The sequence below is a fragment of the Falco naumanni genome, chromosome Z, assembly GCF_017639655.2.
Source record: "Falco naumanni isolate bFalNau1 chromosome Z, bFalNau1.pat, whole genome shotgun sequence".
Classification (NCBI taxonomy): Eukaryota; Metazoa; Chordata; class Aves; order Falconiformes; family Falconidae; genus Falco; species Falco naumanni.
Window position 1 is genome coordinate 70,560,758 of NC_054080.1, and position 27,897 is coordinate 70,588,654.

The 27,897-nt window shown below is 39.0% G+C and overlaps 1 protein-coding gene across 1 annotated transcript in view; it reads left to right on the forward strand.

The window, feature by feature from the left end:
- OXCT1 (3-oxoacid CoA-transferase 1) overlaps window positions 1–27,897 on the forward strand; it is an 85,922-nt gene that overhangs the window by 52,308 nt on the left and 5,717 nt on the right. The window contains exons 14-16 of the mRNA XM_040580011.1: window positions 17,014–17,103; window positions 21,043–21,123; window positions 23,054–23,155. Of these exons, the coding sequence (XP_040435945.1) occupies window positions 17,014–17,103; window positions 21,043–21,123; window positions 23,054–23,155 (273 nt within the window). The remainder of the gene's footprint in view (window positions 1–17,013; window positions 17,104–21,042; window positions 21,124–23,053; window positions 23,156–27,897) is intronic.

The window sequence follows — 27,897 nt, forward strand, 5'->3', positions numbered from 1 at the left end:
GCTGAGGGCTGATGCTTTTTCTTGAGGATGACAAGTCTTGTGTAGTTGTACCTAGAGCAAGAACTTGAAGAAAGCTTCAAAATAGCATGTAGCTCATCATAAAACCTTAAAAAACAGTCTGTATTGTTTTTCTCAGTGGTCCTGTCAAAGAATCACAGCATTGCCATTTTGCATACATCTAGGAGGCAGCATACTGTTGTCTTTACTTGAATAGTCCTACAGGTTTCAAAAGTAGAAAAATAAGCTAAATATAAGTAATTTAAATTAATTTAAATATAAGTAATTTAAGCAGCTGATGACATTAAGCCATTCTGTGAACACAGTTTATGTTTTAACATTGAACAATGTACATATCTTTCACATGGTTTACAAGGTTGATATTTTCAACAGTTTTCAATATGGTACTTTCTGATACAGTTTGTATAAGAGATTTCTAGAAATTATTTTTATCCTCGTTTAAGGTATTGAGGCGTATTTCTGTCTGAGCAGTGCTAAAGGTCTCAGGAGAGTCTTTGAAAACTGAAAGCTGAGTGGAGGAGGAAAGAAACCAAAATGAATGTCCTGTCTCTTGGAGAAGTGTTAGTTGAGCCCAGAAGTCTGTGTGACTTCTTCAGCAGGCCTGTGAGTGCTCAAGTCGTGGAGCAGTGGCTGGAGCACAAGCTGCTTTCAGTGAGAGGGGACGAAGACAGGGGGTCTGTACAGGCAGATGTGGGAGAAAGGATTTATCTCAAGGGCTAATCCAGGTGTCTGTGTGATTGTGGTGGATGTGAAGGAGTTATGGCTAGGTTGGAGTATGGCACATAGGAGATAAATCCGTAAGAAGAGTCTTCCTTAGGTGTTCTCACAGCACAACCCAGTTTTACCATCACAGAACTGGGACAGGCTACTGCTGGCTAGATCTTTTCAGACTCCACTGATAAAAGTACTAGCTTTTTCAAGACTCTTTCCTGCTTGCAGTGTCATCCAATTAATATCCTGAAAAATACAGTCTGAAGATTAATGGCTGATGTTAGTACATCTCTCTAGGATTCTATGTGTGCTTTCCTATTGCTGTTTTTTCTTTTGATGGAACTCTGTGTTTTAAACGTGATCCGATGGTCAGACATACCATAGGAGTCCAATATGATGTATATTAGGTGATACTGGTTAGCTTTGCATTGTCCGATTCCAATTTCTTTTTTTTGTCTTGAGTTAAAAGAACGTGTCGCTAGAACACAAAATAATTAAACCAGCCTCCGCAGAGGAACCCACACACACTTTGAAATACAAGGAATAATTCAAATTACATTTTTAACCCTAGGTTTGCTCTTTGAGCCCAGGCAATAATATGATAGTGTAAATTTTCAAGGAGATACAACCTTGGGTAACTGAAATGGATGTTCGCTGATTTATCTGTTGCTCTGTATGTCAAAGGTATGATAAGTCACTCAAATTAAGTATTTTAAATAGCTAACTCGAACTTCTTAGTAAACTATTTTTGCCACATGTTTCATGTAAATAAATGGTGGGTAGTCTACATTTTCAGTCCAGTACTGCAGATATATGACACTGAGAAGCTGAGTAGGGTATTTTTTCCTTCATATCAGTCTAAGAACTACTCTTTTACTGGATGAAGTAGCTCTGGCTTTGTGAAAGCACTTTCTTCACATTAACTTGTGGTGGCTGTGTTGTCTTATAAGTAGAAATTAGTTGCTTACATAGTGGTTTTTAAAAATTATTCTGAATTATTACATTTTCTGTAAAAATTTTGAAGATAGATTAGAAAAATATTTAAATGTAAATTGTTAGTATAAGCTCAAATATTTTTTTTGTAAATAGTATTTAGAAATTTTCTTATAGGCTCAGTGCAAGATTATTTTAATCTATACATATCTATTTTGATTGTCAGATAAATCCTGGTTTTGTTTATCTGGGTTGTCTTAGACTGACATTTTCTTCATACTTTTGCAAAATGAAAGTCACTATGTAAGTGTGGCTTATATAAGTGGCCACTATATAAGGCTGTGGGCTGAATTTTAGGTAGGAATAATTGCTTTGTTTGCTTTTTCATTGCTTTTGTAAATTGAAGTGGTAAGAGATGTATACTTCAAAATACCTAAGCAAACAAATAATAGATAAAGACTCCTGCTCTAAAGTATTCCTGGTAAACCAGCAAAAAAGCAGGTCTAGTGATAGCTTATTAAGCTGAAATGTTTGAAAAAAGGCACTGCTGAATCATCAGTGGGTAGATTTTAATGCCAAAAAAATCCCAGTAATTTCAACTGACCATATTGGTAACGCAGCATATAAAATTTCATGCAGTTCCATCTGTGCTGAATCTAAAATTTGTTCACTAGAGCGTTCGTTCATTCTTGAAAAGCAGTATCATGAGCTGGAACAATGTGCCACTTCTTTTCTTGCTTGGTTTTATTTTACATGGGATGACTTTTTTTGTTTGCTTTTTTAAAAAAAAGCCCATTGTGCTGTATTTCCAGTTCTGTTTTTGTTTTGAGCTCGGTTCCCTTTGGCTTTTCCTAAGACTTGCCTGCTATGTTCCAAAGCTTTTTAGCAAGCAGTATTTGGGGGTTTATTCATTCTAATATTTGTAAATAGAGTTGCAGGACATTTTAAATTCAATCTTGCAGTTAAAATCAACATGTATTGCCATTTTCTAAAATCAACGTGTATTGCCATTTTCTCATGCCAACTTTTGTTGGTTTTCATAGCTTGTCTTTTCTGTTTAACAAACTTGGTCATGCTTAACAAGCATTTTCTGAACTTACAAACTACATGTATTTATATTTCATACAACAAAGTATGTTTTGATGTTCAAGTATTAAATCAGAAATTAAGTATGTGTTCAGAGTACACGCACTGTTACCTTTAGAGAAAACGGTGAATATGCAACTTTTACTGTATTCAGGTAAACTTCAAAATCAGGGTATTTTCCACAGATATTTTCCCAATATATTTAGTTGACTATCCAGAGCTTGTTTGATTCCTGTTAGCACCAGTTTCCAAAGGTATGTCACAAGTGGAGACTATCATTATTACTTTTGTGATATTTTCAACTTGCTAGTAACACCTGTGTTGAAGCAAAACATTTAGCAGTCTAAACTTCTTCTGAAAACTCCACTTTAGCTTTTGTCCTAGATTTAGACTGATCAAAAAGTACAGCATTCACAGTGCTTTCAGGGTAAACTAAGTAATAGTTGCTTTCCAGTAGCTTTGTGCACTTTTTACTTTCTTTCATCATACTATTTACCATATAGAATTTAAACTCATTTTTCCAATCACGATGTTGAAGTTCATTTACTGATGGTTTTTGTGGCTTGTCTTTCAAGATCTGAACTATCAAAACACAAAGTCAGTATTTTGCATTAATAAGACAGATTCATTTACAAATGTATTTCTTGAAACATTGAACTTTAGCTTGTATTCTAAGTTTTTCTCAAAACTGTGCAGACTTTTATATTCCTTCCTTCAGTGCTTTATCTTCTTCAAAAGATGATGATGTTAGTTTTGTATCCAAATCGAGGGCATTATTTTCCATATCTGAAATTGCTTATTTTGCTTATGAAGATGTCTCTCCATTCTGTTCGGCCCCAAATTCATGAGTAACAAGTATGTTTTCAAAACAGGAAAGTGCAAAATACAACTTTGGGTAGTTTTTATTTGTCTTGTTACCTTTGAGGTGTACCTTTTTACTAGCTTACACTATGAGGGGTCTTTTTGCTATCGTCATTTGCCACGCTTATTAACCTTTGGCTGTCTGCAAACTTCTTTTACAGTGAGTTTGTATTTCTGAGTAAATATACTTGATTTCAGCAGTCATTTCCCTTTGGTTACTTTGTTTTGAGTTGTTTGTCAGGTGATTCTTAATCTGCTTTACTGATGTGTTTTTTTATTCTATAGTACAGACTTTTAAAATAGGATTAACCAGCATGTGGCATTCAGATTTTCCTGTTACCCCAAATCTGGGTTCTTCACCCAGTGTGCAAGAGCCTATCCACTCACAGAACGGTTTATTGCATGTCTGCTCAGAGATGGGTGCTAGGCAGTAAACCCATGAAGCTAGCCCACCTCTCATCACATAGCAAAACATTGTATACATAGACTTCGAACAATTAATTATGACTAATTGTAAACAATTTTGATTGGTTCTTACAGGCCTCATCTCCTTTTAAAAGTACAGCATTATTTTTTTTCTCACAGCACTGTTCCACGGGGGCTTTGTTAGTAGGGGGCTTTCTTGGCTCAAGGGTGGATCTTTTAGTATGCTAATTAGGATAGTTCACACATAGTTCAAGTAATTTTCTGTTTGCTGTCATTAACTATTTGGTTCTTCTTGAGCTTAAGTTGTTACTTCTTAGCTTGAAGTATTTATGGTGTCTGTTCCTTCTCCAAGGCCATGTTTTGTGAACTTTTTGTAATTATTTTGAATTATTTCTTGGTTTTGGCTATAGATATGTAATTTTTTTTTGCTTTTTCTTTTTTTAAGTAGTAAATAATTCCTGTATAATTCCTATTTTTCTTGTAAATAAGATCACAGACTCACAGAATGGTTGGGGTTGGAAGGGACCTCTGGAGATCATCTAGTCCAATCACCTGCTAAAGCAGGTTCACCTACAGCAGGTTGCACAGAATCACATACAGGTGGGTTTTGAATGTCTCCAGAGAAAGAGACTCCACAACCTCCTGGTCCAGTGCTGTCATCCTCAAGGTAGAGAAGTTCCTCCTCATATTCAGGTGGAACTTCCTGGTTCTCAGTTTGTGCCCGTTGCCCTTGTCCTGTCACTGGGCACCACTGAAAAGAGCCTGGCCCTGTTCTCTTGACACCCACCCTTAAGATATTTGTTGTCAAATATCTTATTTGTTGCAGTTGAATTGTTGTAAGATGATATGTTATTGTCAGTTAAGTTGAATTATGAGCAAGATACATTTTTTTTAGTTACAGGATTTGTGTAGGGTGATACAAAGATTGACTTTGCTGAAAACTAGTGTAGGGAAACTTTAAGCTGTATTTCATTGTAATGTTTTTAATGTAGCTGTGTGTTTGGGATTGATTTAAGTATTTCTTATACACTGTAGCTTTTGGGTTCTTGGAATTATGGTATTCACCATTATTTCAGAGGCAAGTAATAACTCCTAAGTTTTGTGTTTTGGCTAAGCACCATTTTGAAGCTGTCCGTTCTGTTCCATGAGAGCTCGATAACACTTGAGGTCTAGATCATGCATATGTGTATTTACGTGCACTTGTTAGGAACTGAGCTAAGGAAGGCTCATTGCAATAGTTACAGCCCTTTGCTCTTATCTGCTCTTTTCTAATGGAGAGGAAAATCCTGTGGGTAAAGTAAGAAGAGGATAAGACTATTTTAAGCATATGCAATAAACGGTGCTGTTCATTTAGGTAGAAGTTATTTCCTCAACACTGGTGTTTACTGGTAATTTTATTCCATTAAGCACTAATACTTAATGGCTTTTTGTCTTCCTTCCTTTGGTATTTCTCTAACTAACAAAAGGGTTTCTGTGAAGGGAGAGGAGGAGGAGGTGGGAAACTTCTGAGTAACCCCTGGGAACAGAGAGCTGAGGTAGCTAAGAGAGATAGAAACGCTGAGGAGACAGCCATGCAGTAGGGCAGAGAGGCCAGAGCAGATGGGAGCCCACGGTTGCTGGGAGCTACTGGATGGAGCCGCATTTTGCTTCATGAGCGAGGGACACAGTAGCTGACCTATCTGTGTTTCGCAAGTTACTGTCAGAAATTTCTGCCAGCCAGCAGCTTCACTGCATCTACAGGGCAGCAGCATGAGCATGCACTGTCGTAGCAGTCCTGGTTGCAGTGGCAGTTTAGATTGTCTCACTTGGGATTTTAGAGGTTGTGGGATTGACTGCGCATCTCCCTGCCTGTATGTGAATTGTTTGTAGTTCTTCTACCAGTGACTTTTTGAGACCCTCAGAATAGAAGCACTTCATGGAACAGTTTCTGCTGCTCTTCTGGTGGCTACATCTTACTATGAAGTACTGGTTTATTTTCTACAGCCTTCCTAATAGAAGCTACATGACTCTTGTTGCCATTGTGACATGGATCAGAGGCTGGACATAGGTCAAAACAAAACACCAGAACTTCTGAAATGTCTCCTGGTGACACCAGGGACTCTGCCTTTTAACCGTGCATTTCTGTACATTCCCTAGCCGATAATGTGACAACTGATACGGCTGAAGAACCATTGGACCAGTAATAGAGGAGCCCTACAGCTGGCAGTTGGTAAATCTGAAAGAGCAAAATGGATGAAATGTCTGTGATATCACTTTTCAGTAGGTGGAAACTTCCTAAAGGTGAATAGTATAACTATGAAGCATATCATTAATGAGAGGGTAACATACTCAGGAGGACTACAGGGATGTCACGATGTTATGCAGGGAGCAAATTAGATGGGCCAAAGCCCAGCTAGAATTTAGTCTGGCTACTGCTGTAAAAAGTGATAAAAAATGTTTCTATAAATCCATTAACAACAAGAGGAGGCCTAAGGAGAATCTACCATCCTTTGTTGGATGTTGGGGGAAACATGGTGACAAAGGAGAGGAAAAGGTTGAGGTACTGAGTGCCTCCTTTGCCTCAGTCTTTAACAGTAAGACCAGCCCCCTGAGCTGGAAGACAGGGGTGAGGAAGAGCAGAATGGCGTCTCCACAGTCCAAGAGGGAACAGTTATTGATCTCTACCCTGCTTACACCTGCACCAGTCTATGGGGCAGGATGGGATCCACCTAAGGGTACTGAGAGATCTGACAGAAGAGATCACCAAGCCGCTCTCCATCATATCTCAGCACTCCTGACAAACTGGGGAGGTCCCAGAAGACGGGAGGTCAGCCAGTGTAATGCCCATCTACAGGAAGGGCAGGAAGGAGGATCCGGGGAATTACAGGCCTGTCAGCCTGACCTCGGTGCTGGGGAAGGTCATGGAGCAGATCATCCTGGGTGCCATCACACAGCACGTGCAGGACAACTGGGGGATCAGGCCCAGAGCACGGGTTTGTGAAAGGCAGGTCCTGCTTGACGAACCTGATCTCCTTCTACGACAAGATGACCCGCCTAGTGGATGAGGGAAAGGCTGTGGATGTTGCCTGCCTGGGCCTTAGCAGAGCCCCTGACGCCATCTCCCACAGCATTCTCCTGGAGACACTGGCTGCTGGTGGCCTGGGCAGGTGCCCTCTGCGCCGGGTATAAAGCTGGCTGGCTGGCCGAGCCCAGAGCGTGGTGGGGGATGGAGTTACATCCAGCTGGCGAGGGGTCACCAGTGGTGTTCCGCAGGGCTCCGTGCTGGGGCCGGTTCTGTTTAATAGCTTTACTGACAACCCGTACGAGGGGATGGAGTGTCCCCTCAGTGAGTCTGCAGGTGACCCCCAGCTGGGGGGAGCGCTGATCTGCGGGAGGGCAGGAGGCTCTGCAGGGGGGTCTGGGCAGGCTGGAGCGATGGGCCCAGGCCAGTTGTGTGAGGTTCAACCAGGCTCAGTGCCGGGTCCTGCCCCTGGGTCACACCAGCCCCTGCAGCGCTGCGGGCTGGGGGCAGGGGTCTGGGAACCACCTGGGGGGAAAGGGCCTGGGGGGGCTGGTGGGCAGCCGGCTGGGCATGAGCCCCCCGTGTGCCCAGGTGGCCAAGGAGGCCAGCAGCATCCTGGCTGGTGCCGGGAACAGCGTGGCCAGCAGGGCCAGGGCAGTGCTGTCCCCCTGCCCTGGGCACTGGCGAGGCCGCCCCTCGACTCCTGTGTTCAGGTTGGGCCCCTCACTGCCAGGGGGACGCAGAGGGGCTGCAGCGTGTCCAGAGACGGGCAGGGGGCTGGTGCCGGGGCTGGGGCACAAGGCTGGTGGGGAGCGGCTGGGGGAACTGGGGGGGTCAGCCTGGAGAGGAGGAGGCTTAAAGGGGATCTTACTGCTCTCTACCTGAAAGGAGGTTGTAGTAACATGCGTGTCAGTCTCTTCTCCCAAGCAGCAAGCAGTAGGGCAAGAGGAAATGTCCTCAAGCTGTGCCAGGGGAGGTTGAGACTGGACATTAGGAAAAATCTCTTCATGGAAGGGGTTGTCAAACATTGGAGCAAGCTGCCCAAGGAAGTGGTTGAGTCACCATCCCTGAGGGTATTAAAAAGATGTGTAGATGTGGCACTTAAGGACACGGTTTAGTCATGGACTTGGCAATGTTAGGTTTATGGTTGGACTTGGTGATCTTAAAGGTCTTTCCCAACCTAAACGAATCTATGATTCTGCTGAGGTACTCAACATCTTTGCCTTAGACTTTAGTGGCATAGTCTATATGGCTAGTGGTAGAACTTGAGGAGTGGTGGATAGTGCCCATCGTAGAAGGCAACTGAGGACTCGTAGGTAAATTGGTCACGTGTAAGTCCACGAGGGCAGACAAGTTATATGCAAAGGTGCCAAGGAAACTGGCAATTTCCTAAACCACCAGGCTCAGAGCCTCATGCTTAGCAGTTCTTTTAAGAAGCAGCAGCCTCAGGGACGATACCGGGACTGATATTATTAACATCTCTATTCCCTACAAATAATATAAAAAATACAATTTTGAGCAAGAATATTAGCTTGTATATTCTTCTGCTGGAGTATAAAATTCATGTTTTGGTAGCTAAGGTAATGCAGTTAAGGGACTGGGAACGAGGGTGATGTAAATTGTCCAGGGTAATGCAGTTTGCATAGATAGATCTGGATTGTTTTTGGAAAATGTAAATAAATAATCACTGAATTTTAGAAGCAGCAGCCTTAATTTTTAATGCTCTGAGTTGGAGTAGCCAAAGCTAAAGGATTTAAGTGTTAATAATTAAATAAATTGAAAGAAAATTATACAAAAATTCTAAGTCTTATCAAAAAGCATTACCTGAAGACATGAGGAAACCCAATGCAAATTTTTAAAATAATATTTTAATTTATGATCTGTAGAGGTCAGTATAACCTAAAGCACTAGGAGTATAATTTTATACATTACTGGTGGTTTCTCTGCCGAGCTTCAACGTACATCTTTTGCATGGTTTTTAACACTTTTACTATGAGGTGAACTGCATGGCCGTTGGTAGAAACATAAATGAAAGTAAACTGTCAGAGGCCAGCTGAGTGTGTGACTGTGGGAGGGTTTTTTGTTCTTGTTTTTAATTACTGTTTGTAGTGCTAAACCTGAGAGCAGAGAGCTCCACAGCAAGAGCTTTTCTGACTTGAAGTTACCATTTTTAATGATGAGAGAAAGGACACATATCCCTGAATGCCTGAGAACACTGTAGGTCTTCTCCAAGGAGCCCTGTTGCAGGCTATTTGCCACTTTGCTTGAGTAGTAGTGTCTTTGCACAAGGCTTATTTTCATTTTGAATCCAAACACATTGTCTACTAACTTTCTTCTAATATTTCTGTTGCACTGAGTGCATCAAACTGTCACTGTTTTGTTTCAAGTTGTAGAACAATGCCAGAAATTTTGAGAAACATTTTAACTATTACCTGTGAAATTAAGCACTACAAGTTAGCTAAATTGTGTATGAACAGAAAATACACAGGTTAATGTGCTCAGTGACTGTGTTTCTCTTAATAGTAACGGCAAGTTGTCTGATGTCTAGGACACAGAATCACAGAATCATAGAATGGTTTGTGTTCAAAGGGACCTGTAAAGGTCATCTAGTTCCAACCTCCCTGCGTCCACCAGACTTGCTTCCAACCACCTTCCACTAGACCAGGTTGCTCAAAGCCCCATCCAACCTGGCCTTGAACACTGCCAGGGATGGGGCATCCACAACTTCTCTGGGCCTCACCACCCTCACAGTAAAGAATTTCTTCCTAATGTCTAATTTAAATCTACCTCCTTTCAGTTTAAAGCCATTTCCCCTTGTCCTATCACTGTAGGCCCTACTAAAAAGCCCCTCTCCAGCTTTCCTGTAGATCCCTGTTAGGTTTGGAAGGCTGCTATAAAGTGTCCCTGGAGCCTTCTCTTCTCCAGGCTGAACAACCCCAAACCTCTCAGCCTGTCTTCATGGGGCAGGTGCTCCAGGCAGACTCTGATCATCTTCATGGTCCTCCTCTGGACTTGCTCCAACAGGTCTGTGTCCTTGTGTTGGGGGCCCCAGAGCTGGATGCAGTGCTCCAGGTGGGGTCTCATGAGAGTCAAGTAGAGGGGGAGAATCACCTCCCTTGACCTGCTGGCCATGTTTTTTTTGATGCAGCCCAGGATACAGTTGGCTTTCTGTGCTGCAAATGCACATTGCTGTGTCATGTTGAGCTTCTTACTAACCAACACCTTCAGGCCTTTCTGCTCAGGGCTGCTCCCAATCCATTCTCTGCCCAGCTTACATTTGTGCTTGGGATTGCCCTGACCCAGGTGCAGGGTCTTGCACTTGGCCTTGTTGAACTTCATGAGGTTTGCATGGGCCCATCTCTCAAGCCTGACATGTGGGGCTTATACAGCAATAGCTGAACAAAGGAGAAGGACAGGACCTGCAGTTACCTAAAGTCTCTTTGAAGATCTACATTTCAATGGGATATTATTTTAATATGATGAGATGCTAGGTTGTTGCAGACATTGTCTTGGAATGAAGCCCACAGTAGTATATCAGCTTACTGCTTCTTTCCCAATAAACACATGCCTGGAAGCCTGCAGAGCCCTCGCAGCATGTTGTCACCACCATTGGAAGAGTCTTGAAGCCTCAAAGGAGAAAGGGACTGTATTGGGTTAGCTGTATTTCTTCCACCTTTTTGAGGGCTTTTTCTATCAGTTTTGTTTGTGTTTATTTCTCTTCAGGCTGCATGGAAGGGATGTAAGAGCTCACTGTTTGTATTTTATTGATACTCTCCTAAATTTTCAATGTGGGAGATGGCAGCTCTGCTTTAGGCATCTATATAATGACAGCAGCTGAAGAAGTTCTGCCTGTCTCAAAAATACAGATCAGGAAGGAGACTTTTGACATATGCTTGTAGGTTAGTGGTAATAATTGTGACTATGATATGGAACCATCCCTTTCAAGTGAGACTAGTATTATGTTGGCAGTAGTATTTAATTATTACATGCTAACCTTTGTGTTTTGGAAATAGTGTGCAAAGGTAAATGGAAGGCTGTCCCAAACTGTCCATTACAATGAAATGGCATTCATCACTGTAAAGCAAATCCATTTCAGTGAAGCAAGCATGTTACAGACTGTTTTGAGTTGCTCCTGAGATGCAGTTTCTCAATGTATTCATTTGAATTTCACTCATTCACTCAAATCTATTGCCAACAGTTACTTCAAATCAGTTTTATATGAGAAAATTAAGGAATGAAATCTGACCAATTTTATGCTGCCTTAATTTTCTGGTTATAGAAAGTGAAAATATAAATATAGTTAGAAATATAGTTAGTGCACATATTTGTGTATGCTACATTTTAGGAAAGAGTTATTAATAGATTTTGCCAAGAAGTATCAGTTACTCAAGAGCTTACATTCCATTTTTTCAAATATACTTTTTAATTTTGCTTTTTATTATGTGTGCATGTGTGTTAGGAGATATCTGTTCGTGTTCTTGAAAATCAGGTCATTTTCTGTATGGCTTAGCCATACAACTAAATCTTTATTTTGAACATATCTTCACCCTTTTGTGCATGTAGGGCGTGCTCAGCTTTGTTGCATTTAGCCAGTATTAACCCTTTGTTGTGTTGTTGCATTATCAACTCTGAGATAAAAATCCCATTAATGATTTCCCAGCATTTCATGGTAATGTTTATTCAGTCATATTCTCAGAGTAAAATCTAATCTAGCTGTCATAGTTGACAGTGTAATTACAATAATTCTGTAATTGTGCCATATAAGGACATAAAATCAGTGGAAAATAGCACAAGGAAGTGTGTTTCAGAACACTGTAATCTTCAGCTTTATCCATCTTTTTTGGTACAGTCTTCAGTCTTTCTCACTGAAGAAACTGAAAATGAAATCTGGAAGAGTTGTGGCTTTCATTTCAGAAACAACTGTAAATGTACCTTAAACATTGGGCAGGATTTAGCAGCGGCCAAAGGACTGTCATCTACATTTTATGTACTTAGAGTAGATTTATGCGTACATATTTTTTTAATACTACCTTCTGGCCAGTATCCTTTTTGTACAAAGCTATGGTCTGTGCTGATGTGCACTCCCCCAAAACTGTGAACCAGCAACATTTAACCCCACAACAAGTGATGGGATATTTTTGTTAAATAGCTATATATGGCTCTTGATGACCTCCTACTTGTGCTGTGCATGTCATTTGAAGCTGAATGTGCTCCTGAAGCTGAATGTCTGTGAAGACAGACAGTACCTATACAGAGAGGAAGACCTGTGTGACTGATGTATGTTAGTAGTGAATATGCACCACTGCAGAGAGGGACAGAGCAGACGGCTTTGCAGTGGTCCCAAGTTCATTCTTTTAACTGCAGTGTTAGCAATATTGATGGTGGTGAAAGAAGTATCTTGTATCCATCCACTGCATTACCTTCATTTCTGCTTTTCTCTGTGGAGTTCATACTGTTCCGGTTACTCTAAATTTTAGTAGCTGTCCCTGGCCTGATATAATAGTTTCCTTTCCTAAGAAAGCTGAGACTGGTGATGGATTCTGTACCTGCCACCTAATCTGTTTCTGTGGCCATCAGAGACAATACTGACATTCTTAAAACCTCTACTCTTGTCATCCTAGGTAGCTTGTTCAAGGTCTTCCAAGGGGATGCCTGAAAATTCTGATTGAATGGGGAGCCTGCGTGAAGACTGTAGTTTAAACTAGAAGCATTCATTATTTTCTGTAAGAGTTTTTGAAATAGTAGTTTTACTAACTTCGAGCATAGTGTTAGGCATATGTATTTTTTCTTTTATTTAATAGAAGGAAAAAGTATTTAATCTGAAATTTCTCTTGATTTAATACCATATTAGGGCAGTTGGCAATATGGGCAAGGACTGTCAACAGGGAAGTAGCTCAGTTCCTTTTCAAACAGGTACACATTTTCACCTGGGCTGTCCTTTGATATTCAATTTGAAATGGGATTATTCAAGTTTTTATTTCCATCTGCATTCTAATCCTTCACATTCTGCATTTACCACTTATAAGTTTTCACTCTTTCTGCTTTTTTTAGCATCTGCTTTGCTGTACTGTTGATGTGATATCTATTTATCTCAAAAAAAATTATGTTCTTTTAACATAACCAGATCAGTTCAGATGCATTTTGTCCTGTGATGTTGGGAGTAGCTATAAAATTCAGTTACGGAAGGAAAGTCCTTCCTCCTGGAAATGAAGAGGAAAGGTGTAAAATGCCAGCATGGGTGCAAGACCTTAACAGTGTTTGAAGGCTGCCGAGTTCTCTTTTCTCACAGCCATCTCTTTTTAGTCTGTTTGGATTTTCTTCTAAATTGCTTCCTGCTTGCCATAGCATCTTTCTAACTTGCAATACCATTGTGGAAAGACTTCACCTTCTCTTGAAAAACATCTTGACTGTCTCACTCATCTTGGAGTACTCATAAGCTTCTGCTGGAATACCACAGGCTGTCTTGGATGCCACAAGTGACCAAACCAACAGGAAGGTTTAGGATCCTGTTTAGGAATTACTGTTAGGCTAAACTGCTTTCTCAGTCTCTTTAATATTGTATTTTGATCGCTCAAATGATGCTCAGATATGAAGACATCAGATGAGAAAATATGTACCCTTCCCTCATATTTTCTTAAAGATGCCCCATCATCATAATAACAAAATAATGTATTTTGCAATAAGTAGGCATTATAAGAAATTTTGCTAATTTTGTGTGGCTTTATGGCTGTGATGAAGCAGAAGAGCTGAGTATCTTAACAAAAAAAAAAAACCCAAATCCATCACATCCACTAATTTCCACCTCTTGCATCCCAAGATTATTTGGACTGAGTTAGAAAGAACTGCTGATGAAGAATTATGGGAAAAGCAGAATTCTTCCCTGCAATATGGACCTTTTATGGCAACTGAGAAGCTATGAAGAAACTGAGCTTGTGTCTGTCCTCTGCCTAACCCTCTGTATAAGTATTGCCAACATTGGACCACCCAGGGAGCGCATGGCCAGTTCAAAAAACTTTTCTTCTCACTTCGAGCTCTTGCTGATGAAATGTGCTTTAAAATAGTGCTTCAAATTACCAGTGCTCTCTACCACTGAACTGTCTTTCCTCTGTTTTCTTAAGCTAGCAGCACCAATGTAATTGGAAACTAACCAAAATAATCTTAAATAAATAAATGAGGGGGAGGGCATGCAAACACTGGACCTTACCAACATGATAAGAAGGACCAGGAAATCTGTAAACGTAATTTAGCAGTTGGTTGTTTGAAGCACCTCCTTTTTACTTTTTAATGATTTTTTTAAAACAGTTGAGCTTTTTACAGGTCATTACACTTAAATACCTTATCAAGTAACCAAATGCAAACAGTTTTACTGTCTGCAATTTGCCTTGTTTAATCAAAATAAATACAAGTTAACGTTTTATTGAGGTGAATTGAATAGTTCCCACTTCAGCTAGTATCTGGCACTATAAACCAAATCTAGTGTGTTTTTGAGATTTTACAACAGAGTTGGCCATTGCAAGTGGTCTTCAGGTGGAGAAAATGTTTATTTTAATGACAGAGTAGATATTACCTGGAAAATATTTAAATAAACCACTCTGACTTATGTCAGATACAATTAAATATGCTATTAAAATTTTAAAGAAACAGAAATTGCTTGTAAATGTACAGTGTTTATAAATATCAGAACATACTTGTCCTAGGCAAAAAGGAACAAAATGTCTTTTGGGAATCACCTTTTAGTCTCAAGCATTTTAATTCTAATTTAGGATGCAGGTTCCCCTCGAACAGGATGGTGTTGGGGAAAGTGTAAGTTGTGGGAGTTTGGTAGATGCACTGAGAGTGATGTAAGGCTCTTATGCTTTGGCTATTCCTCAGGATAAGAGCATGTAATTACTTGGCTAGTTAGAGTTAATGCTTGATTGACTTGCTTTACCAGGCACCTGACAGTGATGAGTATGTTTGCCTAAAAAGAAGAAGCAGATAGAGCAATTTAAATGTCTCTAAGTCCTCTTCAACTGAACTTTCATTTCCCTGCTTCTGCATATGCAAAGGGATAAAGTCTTTTCTCTCAATCCTGCATGACAGCTTCTCCAGCAGTAGAGTTGTCATTGTCCTTCATTGGCACTTATTTCTTCAAATATTTCCTAGTTGTTATAGGTCTTTACTAGTTAATATAACTAAAAGGCCTGGAAAATGAACTAATGGCATTGTCAGGGCAGGTGTGTTGATAGCATAATCCTCACTGCAAATGAATTTGGAGTTGCTGGGGAGACAATCCATCATCTTCAGCTACTATACATTATCTTGTCAGTGAGCCTCTGGCAGGCAGGTGCGAAGTCACTGCAGTCTCTGTAAGAGCTCTGTATCTCCAAATAGGATGGAGAATGATCTGAGCAGTGCCAGAAAGTTAAGGACAGAGGAAAACCTTCTCATCCCTTTCAGATTTGTATTTACAAATAAATATTTAGTAGTATTGTTAATTAATGTGATTAATATTCAATGCTGATCTGACTAGACAAATTCCAAAGTGGTTGTTCATAATAGATACAGGAACATATGATTTGTTCGTTGCTGTGCAAACAGTAAGAAAACTCAATTAGTTTTGGGGTGTGTGTGTATGTACCTTCATTACTATCAAGAGACCATAACTATCAAGAGACCAATGAGTTGCTGGTCTGGCAGCTTAATGAGACAAGTCTCTTCCGTATGTTTTATATTCTGGACCCTAGGTGCTGATACTAGCAAGGTAGTGAATCACATAGCTACTAAAAGGAAGCATAAGAGAAAAGCTTTTTACTAGGAAGTTTTCTGGTCATTTAACCATATGCTTTTAGATTTTTATATATAAAACAGCTTACACTGTATTACTGTTGGTAATTTATTGTAATTACAGATTATAACCAGTCAAAAGAGAGCAAATAGAAAACAGTTGACATAGAAATTAATTTTTTTCAGTCTGTGAAGTTCCTTGCCTCATGTTTCCTACTAAAGTCCCCTATCATGCAGGTGTCTTGATGTTCCATTCTGCTTTCTGCCTTCCTCAACATCTCTGGAGTGGTATACGAGGTTATTGCCTTGTTTGTTTTCTTGGGTCTAGTGCTTGTTTTCCAAAAATGACTGCTTTGCTTATACTGATAGAACTTTGTACTTACAGTGATTTCTATCAGAAGTGTGTCAGGTCTGGACCTCTTACCTTCCAAGATCAGATGCATTCAGTTTAAGATGGTGGAAGCAGGCAGGGGTTGAATGCTGTAGCATTATGGAAAGTACAAACAGAGGTAGCTGAACACCAAGCCATAATACAGCTGCTGTGATAACAGGTGCAATTCTGACACTCTTTAAGATAAGAATGAGGCACAGAGGCAGAAAGCATTGCTTGGTTGGAGGGACAAACAGAAGTGAATACTGATCCCCATTCATTTATTTGCCCATGTTCTGAAATGAAATCCACAGACATCCGGAATAGAACAAAAAAATCTGTGCTGATACATTGAAATGAGCCATGGTTTTCCAAACTGGCAGGTGGAGAGTGCTTGAATGCTCTTGTTGCTACACTTCATACGCAAAGATTTCTTTTGAGGAAATAACGACATTTCTACCACAGGAGAATGAACACTGCTTTATTAATGCCAGGACCATTGGAACTAAATTCATCACTCCTCCGTGTCGGGCCTTCCATTGAGCCAATGATATTACTGAGATTTAAGTTACATCCCAGGACACCAGCCACAGCAGTGGATCTTTATTCTACTCATCATTTTTCTCCTATTTGCGTCATATAAAGCCTAGAATGAGACAGCTGTTTTTGCTGTGGTAAAGCTCTGTTAGTGTTTGGATATGGTGGCAGTGAAATAGATGGGCTTTACATGCAGGAAAAAGTGAATATCATGTGCTGTTATTGCAGCCAATATACTGCATCTTTCTCTTTTATTTTTTCAAATAGTAAAAATGTAAAATTTTGATTAAAAATTTGATTTTAGGGTAAGATGGTGAAAGGAATGGGGGGTGCCATGGACCTGGTATCCAGTGCACAGACCAAAGTGGTTGTTACCATGGAGCACTCAGCTAAGGTAAGGCTCTGCCGCTTTTTTCTAAATAAGTGCTTTGGGCTGTACCAAAAGAGAGAAAAAAAAAAAGACATCTTACATTCATTCTGCTGCTTTGAGGACTTGACAGTTTTGCTGTTAGTTATTATGGAGATCCAGAAGGGGGCTAGGTTACTATGGTCCCTTTTCTCTAGTAAGTGAATCAGTCACCGTGGAAAAAAAAATGAAATATTAACTCAATATTTAAAAGCAGCACACATTTTTTAGTTACTTCATGCAAATTTAATGAGAGTGGAGATTGCCAGAGCTACAGTAGGTGCTACCCCAGAGGTTTTATTCTTCACCTAAGAATAATTTGAAAAATTAAGTTCCCCACGGTTAAATACTTGTTATGATGGAAAGGTATTTACCTTTGAAGTTGCCAGTCAAATTGGTACTGACAGGTTGATAGGACACATCTTTTTGGCATAATGAGATGCAAGCTGCCTTCCATCATTATGTGATAGAGGTTAATCTAGAGACTTCTTTGTGATGGAAGCTTTGTAGATATAAAGGCTCCCCCAGAAGGTCATAGGAAACTTGTCATTTGAAACTACTAAAATGGGACTGTCCAAACTATGAGAAAAATGTACCGAAGGATGAAAATCTCTATTTTCAGGGAACTGTACTGAACGTTTGAAAAGGAACCTTTTGTTTAATTTCTGTATTTCTGTTAGTCCAAATTTGTTGTGTGTCTGCAATAAGAATTAATGTATATTGTTCAAGATAATATCACTGTCAGAATGTATAAGAACAAGCATAAGGAGTTTGCATAGTAAACTAGTAAATACATAAATATGAAAGCTAAATATGACAGTTGTGTATTTTTTAAATGTGATTCCAAGAATTAATTTTCACAAAAAAAGAATTGTTAAAAGGTATAGTAGTTTTACAATTTATACTAAACTGTGATCTCAAGGGGCACATTTTCAGTAACAGGACTGAGTCTGACCAAATAGTTTTCAGATATATGTAAATAAGTACACGAAAGTAAAAAGCAAATTCATCTATATGACTTGTATCCCTATCACAGCCTCCCAAAAACTGGATATGTAATTCTCTATTTGCTCAGACATGTACTGGTATTAATGTGATCTGTATAAATATTTATGCTAAATTTCTAGTTACTGTGGAATTTGATTAAGGCTCAGAGTCCACACACATTGTAATTATTCATGCCAATTTTTCTCTTAAAAGTACAATTACCAAAATCTTTTTTCACTACAGTCTTTGGAAGTTATTTGCATGTTGGTTTTTTGTTGGTAGGAGTACTGAAACCTGAAAAAGACAGAAACACAGATAGGTTCACTGTTACAAACAGTCCAGGCTTAGAGTTACTTATTTTGGCATATGTATACATAACTTGGGCTCCTACGTACATGGAATGCCTGATGTGCACTTCTAGAGAGCCAATTGCAGGCTTTCATAAATTATTTCTTCTGCTTTTGTGAAAAGGCACTGCAAAACTAAACCATGTGCATGCTTTTTCACTTTATTCTTATTTTAAAATGAAGTGGATTCTTGGCACTCCTTCCTCTTACCTAGCCTCTTTCTGGGGTCTTCATACTGCTGCTTCTTGTTTGCTCAACAGTGAAGATGATGAAATATGGAAATACAATGTTTGCAAATCAAAAGCTGCTGTTACAGTTTTCAGATTCTATCTTTTTTTTGTTTTCCCTTTGTTTATTTTCTTTTTTTTTTCCTAAATATACAAGCAAATATAGCACCCATGAGACCAGTGCTGAAAATCAGAAGTCTTTTATTGGGGTGGCTGCTTTTTACAGAGCCTATTTTATAATCACAGCTTTATAATTCTTTACATCAAAGTTTTTCTTACAAAATTACTGCAGCTGTATCTATGTATCAGAAGAGCAATCTTTTGTCTGGCTCAAAGCCCAGTGCGCTACTGAGTGAAAAAAAGTCTGCATGTACAGTGGCAGTTTGTTGTGTCTGCTGGCTTTTTAGTATAGGGACGTTTTTGTCATCTTATTCTCCAAATAAATAATAAGAAATCTATCATTAGATGCCAAAGTATTCTGTAAGTCAACAGCAGACAAGATTTGAGGGATGGAAATGCGGTGGAAGGCATGGGATATATGCAGTACATTCAATGCAGATGTTCAAGAGTTGCTGCCATAGGTAGTTCTTGCAGTCAGTTTTGTCTGAGTCATGCTTGTGAAGAATCTTTTAATCCTTTTCAATATTTTTTTTGTATTATAGTAATAGCCTGTTAAACATGAAAATAAGTTTTTTAAGAGTTTAGAAGTGCATTTCCCTTCCAGTACACATTAGAGTTTTTAAACATAGCAGTAGGCTGAGTCCTTGCAGTGTGGGCAAAATACACTTTACATTTAGTTACGAGGGTGAAACCAGTACCTGTCTTGGCACTTAAATAAATACGTGAAGAATTTTCCTCTTTTTAAACTCTGTTATGCAGTATAGTACAAATAAAACCAAATACACTCTGCCTTACATTATTTACTTTTTAATTACTTAATTTTTTACATGTAATGCAAACCAAAAGGTACAGAAGAAATATGACAAAACATGAAGTGAGTTCTGTGGAATACTCTTCAGCTTAAGAAATGCTGTTGAGGAAGAGTAACGTAGAAATACATTAAATAATAAGGGCATGCAGAAAGTGGATGCAAAATGGCATTATAGAAGAAGTAGGGGTAGCCAACTGAAATTAGCAACTAGCATGTTTAAAACAATGCGAAACAATTTTCACAGCCAGGTAATGAAGTTGTGCATGATCAGCAGGATGATGCAGGAGCTCAAAAAATTAAGTCTATATGAAAGGGACTAAACTGTTTTATGAGGTTAAATTCAGCAGTGAAAATTAAACAGCGTTGCCCAGAAGCAGTCTGCAGCTCAGAAAATCTATACATCACAGCATGTCAGGAACCAGGAGGGCATAGCTGTGGAAGATTGGCTCAATTTTTGCTCCATGTGCTTGGGCCACTGTAAGACACTTGGCAAATTGACCTTAGGTCTAATTCATTATGGTATTTCTTAATGTATTTTTTGCTAAATTACTTTTTTCTTTATAACCATAAAGAAAACCAATAGCCTGTAAGGTTGTTATGTAATCTCTGAACAGTCACTGTGTATGTGTGCCTAATCTGCTAAATACTGCCTAAGAGAAATAAATGTCAAGTTCTTAACACCGTACCATCATTGACATGTTTTGCAAAACATAGTAAATTGATGGCTGGTAATCGTTCCATGTTGTGAAATAGGTTGTTTACACCATTCAGAAAAATAGAATGGAAACTAGTTTTAAGCACTTGATTCAGACGTGACTGAAACATGGAGCACTATGTGTAGCACTTGAAGATGAGCATATTGCACTCATCTCTAGTCTGCTTTTGGGCTTTCCTGGAGCAGTGGAGGGAATGGGAATTCAGTGTGGGTAAAGAAACTGGATTTACTATTTTCAGAGCATGACTATGTGCTTAAGCCCTGGGGATTTGAGATGCCTGTGTGTATGGCTGATCCTGCACATTACTGTTTGTGATGAAGTATCAGACAGAGAAATGTCATGCCCGCATTGTGTTTTCCTAATTTTTGTCCTTTATGTGTCGTCATTGAGGTCCCATGTATCTCTTATCCCCACATTGCAGCAGGAAAGACAAACTATTAAGCAGAAGTATGCAGAGCTTCTAAACTCAGGAGCGCACTCAGTGGTACAGTGAAATTCTTATTAGTCATCTCCTTATATGTGGGAGTTAAGTAATAACTGTCCCAAATTGCCAGAGATGTAATCTGTGAAAGAAGTGAATTCAAAGAGTGATCTGAGTACAGTGAATATTTCAATAACACTGAATGGCTGTGGCTGTGATTCTCATGTACATATTTGAATTTGGAATAAGTTGTGTCATTTTTTAAAATTAATGTTTGTCTGTATATTGTTAAACACAGGGCAATGTCCATAAAATCTTGGAAAAGTGCAATTTACCACTTACTGGGAAACAATGTGTAAACCGCATCATTACAGAGAAGGTAAAGTACTTTCCTTGAATCCTTGTCAGTATTTTTCTCTTCTATCCCTAAGAAGGGACACTCAGTAAAAGTAGAAAAGTCTAGTAAAAATGAAGAATATATTTGGTATCTGTTACTAATGAAGGCAAGGATTCCCCTGGAGTTGTTCCAGTGGTCTAGGCACTCATATTTTTCCTTTTGAAGCTTTCACCATTGACATCTAGCATACTGGACCGTACAGTTCAAACATTCAGAACAAAGGTGCCATGCATGAGAAATGCAAAGCGTGTATCTCCTTATTTTTCCCATAGTATTCCTGAAAATTTGCCATGTGCAATGCAAATCCTCAAATGCAGCTGTAATCACAGATAGTTTTTTCCAGCAGAGCAACAGCTTATGTAGCCACGTGTATGTCAGACAATTGGCATCTTCCTTGATGTGTACTACACACCCTTTCAGAGAAACACAACCTGTAGCTGTGGCAGGGCTTTAATTTTTTTGTCATTACTTGATTCCATTTGTGAAGCAATTTATTCTCCAGTGCAAGTCCATGTGAATATCTAATACCACTGCTGCTCAAAATACATTAGTGGATCTTTTCAACAAGGGAGAAGTGATCTGAGATTTTTGCTGTAACCATACTCCTTCTGTTATCAGTGTTTACATTTCTAAGAGCTTAGAGTAGTACCTCTTTGAGCCGCCTATCGTACCAAGTAGAACGCATCAAAGGTGCTGATGTAGAATTTGCTTTTTCGTGGTAATCTGTTGCTACTGGAATCTAAAGGGTTTTTTCTCCACAAAGTAAGTGAAAATAAATGAAAGCGTGGAAGGTTTTCCAGGTTTTTATTAACTGACCACATACAAAACATAAGGAACAAAAAAATGAGAGTCAACAAGGACTGATAGAAAATAAACAACAAACAGAAATTTCTCTTAAGTGCCACCACTTGTTAGATCTGGTTGCTTTATTAGGAGATGACACAAATGTACAACAGTAGTTTGATAGTGTTGCAAATTCTGTTTCTACACTAGCTTCCTAATGTGTATGTTCCTTATGCCCAGCAAGACGAGCTATCATTTTTCAGTCCCTTAAATCAGTCTCACATGCCCAGAGGACAGCTGAATTTTAGTACGGTTCTGTAATGAGCTTAAGATTGCACTTACCTTTCAAGTTCAACCTTCGCTGGTCTTTTGCTGCTGACCTTATTTGGTTTTCTTAAGGAAAATTACTATAGACCTTTTGTTTCACTGGCAACTAGCATGCAACCTGTGCACCATTAAAGTGCACAATGTTTTACAGACGTTTCTATTTGGTAAGCTTGTGGGCCTTGGAAGTGGAAAGCACATCTTATGAATACATCAGAAAGAACAGCTTTTGCTCCTTCAGCCACTTCCTCTCAGGCTTTCTATTAAAAGTACAAGAAATCTTGTCTTTCATTTTCAGCTCCTGAAAAGACTAAAATTTGCACTGGGTGTGCAATAGCTGTTGGAGAAGCTTATAATCTGTTGAAAGTGATCAACCGCTCTTTGCCATAAAAAAAGAAATAATAGAAGAATGATGGAGATGTTGTCTTTTCCTATTTTCATTCATGATATCTCGGTGTGCATTGTCTTGCAGCAAAGAATGTCTAGAGCCCTTTCCTTTGGGCCTCGCAGTTCTCACCAGATTGGGGCAGGAGGCATGGTCCTCATTTCATGCATTTCAAAACAGTTGCATGTTTTCCCTACAAAACTAACACATCTCATATTTTAGGTTCTTTCAGGTACAAATAAACGTGGCAGAAATTTTTACTGGTCAGTTAGGAAAGTGAAACCAATTGGTAATGGCATCTTTTGTTACTGAGGGAATTCTACCTATCTCAGCACTGTATTTTCTACAATATTATTACTTAGGTCCTTGTTTTCTGCTTCAATAATAAATAATTAATTGTGTGCTCTTTGAACCTGGCAGGCTGTGTTTGATGTGGACAAGAAGAAGGGTTTGACCCTTGTGGAAATCTGGGAAGGACTAACAGTGGATGATATCAAGAAAAGCACTGGCTGTGACTTCACAGTAAGTCATTTTACAAACAAATATAGTTAGTCTGGTGTCAGAACAAATATTCTCCACAAATACTCATCACATGAAGACTTGCAAACACGGTAAGTTTCCTCCGTGTAGGTAAGGGTTCAGTAGATTACCTGTGGAGTTTACAATGAAAATAGGAAGATAATTGAGGGCTAATCCAGTATGATTACATTGGAAATATTTGAAGCTAGGAAAAACAGAAGAGATGGAGAAATGACTAAAAGGACAATGTGGAAAGGGAACTTTTATGATGCGATGAAGAGGGGAGCAGATTCATATCTGAGAGGTGGATGAATATGTATTTCTCCACTGTATAAGTTAGTTTAGCTAACTCTCTGTTGCTAAATTTTCATGCTGTCTTTAGGTGGGGTTGTAAGTCTTCTCAAAAGGGGTGACTGTATGTGTCCACTCTGTGTTAGTAGTGCCAATCAACTAAATGTTCTACTGTAGATATCTTTGCTTTTTCTCTCCCTTTGCCTTGTACAAATGAAACTTACGCTGTGCATTAATCGAGAAAAACGTTGCCTTTTGACCTTCACATTCATTCATTCTTAAGTCTCACTTAACGCTAACATGAAACTGGCATATTAATAGAAAGGGGTAGCACACTTGTAACTGATTGGATCTGTGTGGTTAATAACATATAGTTTCTTCGTGGCCTTCTCCTACATGCATATTACAATTTTTTTTCTTTTGTATTGTGAAGTCTTCTGGGGTAGGTCAGCTCTCCTTTGGTGAGGGCAGTGAGTATGACAGTTTACATGTTGTGCTGTAAAAGTAGTTGGGGAATATTTGGTAATGAGGTGCAATACTCTTTCTCCTTGCAGAGTTTCATGGCAGGGCTAGGACACATAACTGAAAGACTGCAGAGCAGTTGTTATGTGAAAGAGTTTGTTATTAAGGCTTTGAGTATACTATTGGCAATAAATAAAACTTTCTGAGCAATAAGTCTGTGGAATTTCATTAATTTCCTGTGTCCATCAGAGAGCATTTCTGGTAACTAAATAGATAATATATCTTTTTCTTGTGGAATTTTAAATATTTCAAATAAAGTGCTGTTCACTTTTAAAAATACTTTTTTTTTATCTGAGAAAAATTGTTTGGTTAAAGATGCCTGACCAGCGGCTGCAATGTGCAGCAAACTGCTACAAAATCACTTTGCTCTCTTACTAATTTTCCATGTAACATTTTATGGAAGTCATTATTATTTTTTAATTCATAGTGAAAGCAACCTTCCATTTTCAGCAATTCTGTGTGCAAAAGAAATTATTCATTCAGTTTCTGACCATGATTTTTGAAAAAATCATTTTTTAAAAACTTGGTAATGTTAGGACTAATTTATCTTTGGCTGGTCAGCCTGTCAAACAGCTAGGATCCCAAATTAAAGCATAAACATGACATTGTTGGTTTGTATCTATTGCAGTCAGTCACTTTGGTCTGTTCTTGCATATTTAATTTGGGGATTAACTTAATGATTAATTTGAAGGTGCAATATTTAAATAGCATTTAAATAGACTGAAACTACAGTAAAGGACTTTTGCTGTGAGAAGACACCAGTCCTTAGGTGTTCAAAATCTGCTTGTTTGGAAAGAGTCAGTTTCTTTTTGCTTCAGGTGACTAATATATATGTATTTAACTGAGTGTGTTACCCAAAGTAATATTCAGCAGCCTATGCTCAAGGCAATGAAAGCAGAAGCAACGAAAGAATGCAGAGAAAGAAGTGATAAGCTTAAAATTATGGGCTATGGTGTTAAACTTCACAGCAGCATGGTGGATATCACAGGGGAAGTCTGTTAGGGCCAAAGGAGGGATTACCAACACCCACCATCCCTTAGTGCTTTCCTGTCAATGTTACAGTGGTATAGATTTTGAATCTTTAGGATAGCCTGAAGTCAGCAATTGATGAGAGGTATTGCAACAATCCACCATCTAGGTCCTTGGGATCTGTCTGACTGGGATCAGGAAGGGACACTTCACAGGCACCATTTCCTAGTTCTCCTGAAGGCAAACTCTCACGCAGTCTGCTTTGTATGGGTGCTTGGCCACGCGTGAAATGATGAGCTGCACTGAAGGAGCTGTGGGCATGAAATATGTAGATGCTGCTTTGTTTATGCACTTTCATATACTTATCTTGAAAGCATGTGGCTTGCATAAATACTTGCAAAGCAATGGTTGCTTGCAAAGCATGTACCTCAGCCAAGGTATGTGAGGGGGTCAGTCTGACCTGCTGATTGGTAGTTATAAAAGTGCCTGAAATCTCTAGGGCTCTGCAGATGGAAAGCATGAACCACAATGATTTGTTAAAGCTGTGGCATGGAAGAGCACTAGCTATTCCATTCTCTTTTTTTTTTTTAACTCTTCTAAAGAATATTTTCAGGCCACAGTGACCCAGTCCTCCCCTCATTGAAATCCTTACCAAAGCTTCTGTTGACATCTGTGACAGCAAGACTGGATCACTGCTGTGTAATATTAGACCCCTGATGTCCCGATTTTCATATACAGCAAACACCTACAGCTCCTTCACTTAGTTTTGTGGTCTGGGAAATAGAGGTTTGAGCCTTGCCATAGGCATTTGTTCAGAAAGAAGCATCCTTGGTCCTTTTTTCTACATTTGAAGACTCTGCCTCAGGCTTATTTGAAAATGTAACAGTTGTGCTTGTGATTATTTATGTTCACTGAATGAGACATCTTGTTCCTGTTTATATTGGTGACAGGAACTTTAGCGATATTGTTTTGCTACAGTAAAAGCAGGTTTTTTGGATCATGTTTCGCTAGTTTGAAACAGAACTGATGGAAATTGAGAAACTGACCCTTTTCTAGCAGCTTTTTTCAGTGGATGCATGGAATATTCTGAAATAAAACATCTCTCTAGGTTCATTACAAGTGAGATTTTAAAGGATGGTTGTTCCTTTATAGATAACTGTCTCTGCCCATGCAGGCAACTCCTTTCTGTAAAGGAGAACTTTATAGCTGATATGGCTTTCTTTGAGACACATCTGGCTGTACAGTCCCATTTTCACAGCATTTTTAATTATTTGGAAAAACATCTGAAGGACATTTGCAACCACAAAATGTTAAAGAAAATATGATTTAGAGTCAACTATCTTCATTATAGACTGGCATCATATAAGAAATAAACAATTCATGCTTGATTTTACTGTGCTGTGAAGACAAACTGTTGGCTTATCTTGCATGCTGAAATCAGATTGCTGTAGCCTAGCATATAGATCACCTTGGAAGGTAATCTGCTTGGGTTTGTAGTGGCATATACCATTGATGAGACCATGAGAGAACAAACTGAGAACCATACTTTTACAGATGTATTCCATTATAAAAATAATCAGGGTGAGTTTGTCTAGGTAAAAAATCACCATCCTCCCTGGTTGTTTTTTTTTCTTAATGTAAAAGCTGTCTTACAAAATGATCTTAAAAGATAACTTGGAGTTTAAGAAAAGCATCTGCCAAGGAAAAGTTAGGTAGCTGAATAGCAATTGACTAGTGTATGTTTAAAAAGAAATTTACTATCAGAGTTCAAGCCAGTGAGTACAAAATAACAGAGGATATGGTTTTCTTTTCTGGAACTACATTTTGCTTTGAGGAAACAGGCTTTTGCAGGTTCGAGTCCATTCTTAGATGGATGTTGTGTTTTTCCAGATCATTCACGCCGCTGCAAAAGGCACATCAGGAACAATTTTGTACAAAAGTTGATGTTGGAATTGTGGTTTGCTTTTATCTGCATTTTCAGATAATTAGGACTTAACAAGGGATAAGCAACTTTTATTATTTTAACAAATATGCTAACACTGGTCCATCTTTTTTTTGTTGTTATTTGTTTGAGGGACTTTTTTTACATTTCTGAACAGTGACTTGCTTTTACACACCTGATAAGGTCATTAGAAGTTACTACAACTCAGTATCATTCAGAATCAGGCCTTAAAAGAACTGCTTGCTATAAAAAAAAGACATAATGAAATAAGCATAGAGCTGTTTGTGTAGCTGAAAAGACTAGTTTGGGGTTGGAAATCAAAGGCTCAATAAGCTTGAATTGCAGGAGGTCTCTGAGGCCGTGTGTCCTCTTACCAGTTAAGAGGCTGCGTACATGACTGCCCAGGCAAACTCCCAGCACACCTACCTGTTCAACATTAGCAAAGTATTTTGAAGGTACCAAGATACGCTGTTATTCCTGTTAAGTGTAACAATATTAAGAATGTATTGCTTAGGCAGTATTTAAGAAAGTAGCAACTCTGCAGCTGTGTAGTGTAGAATAGTCTTCATTAATCACATTCAGCCCTTACCAAATGCTGTGCTTTTAGCACAGGGTGTTACTAAATTGACTGACTCTACTGGGATTTAAAGCACTGGACTCAGGGAGCTTTCTGCATTTTAAACTTGATTACTCCTTGTTTTCCACGCACAAACTAACCCTTTTGTTATATTATCATTTTTCTGCTTATTTAATCACATTTTATTTAGAGCAAAGAGTTGTACTTGGGTCCAGTTCTGAGCGGTGCTGGGCTCTTACCACCTCTTTTATCTTCAGTGGGCGTTATGGCACTTAGCACTCATGGGGGCCAGACCCTTTCAGAAGCAGATAGTGGTACACACAAATGACAGCTGTTAGCATCAGATGTTCAGACATTACATTTAATGTAATATGCTCATTCAGATGCAAAATGAAGTTTTGATGGCATCAAAATCTGCGTCAGCAGAAAAACAATAATCGCTTT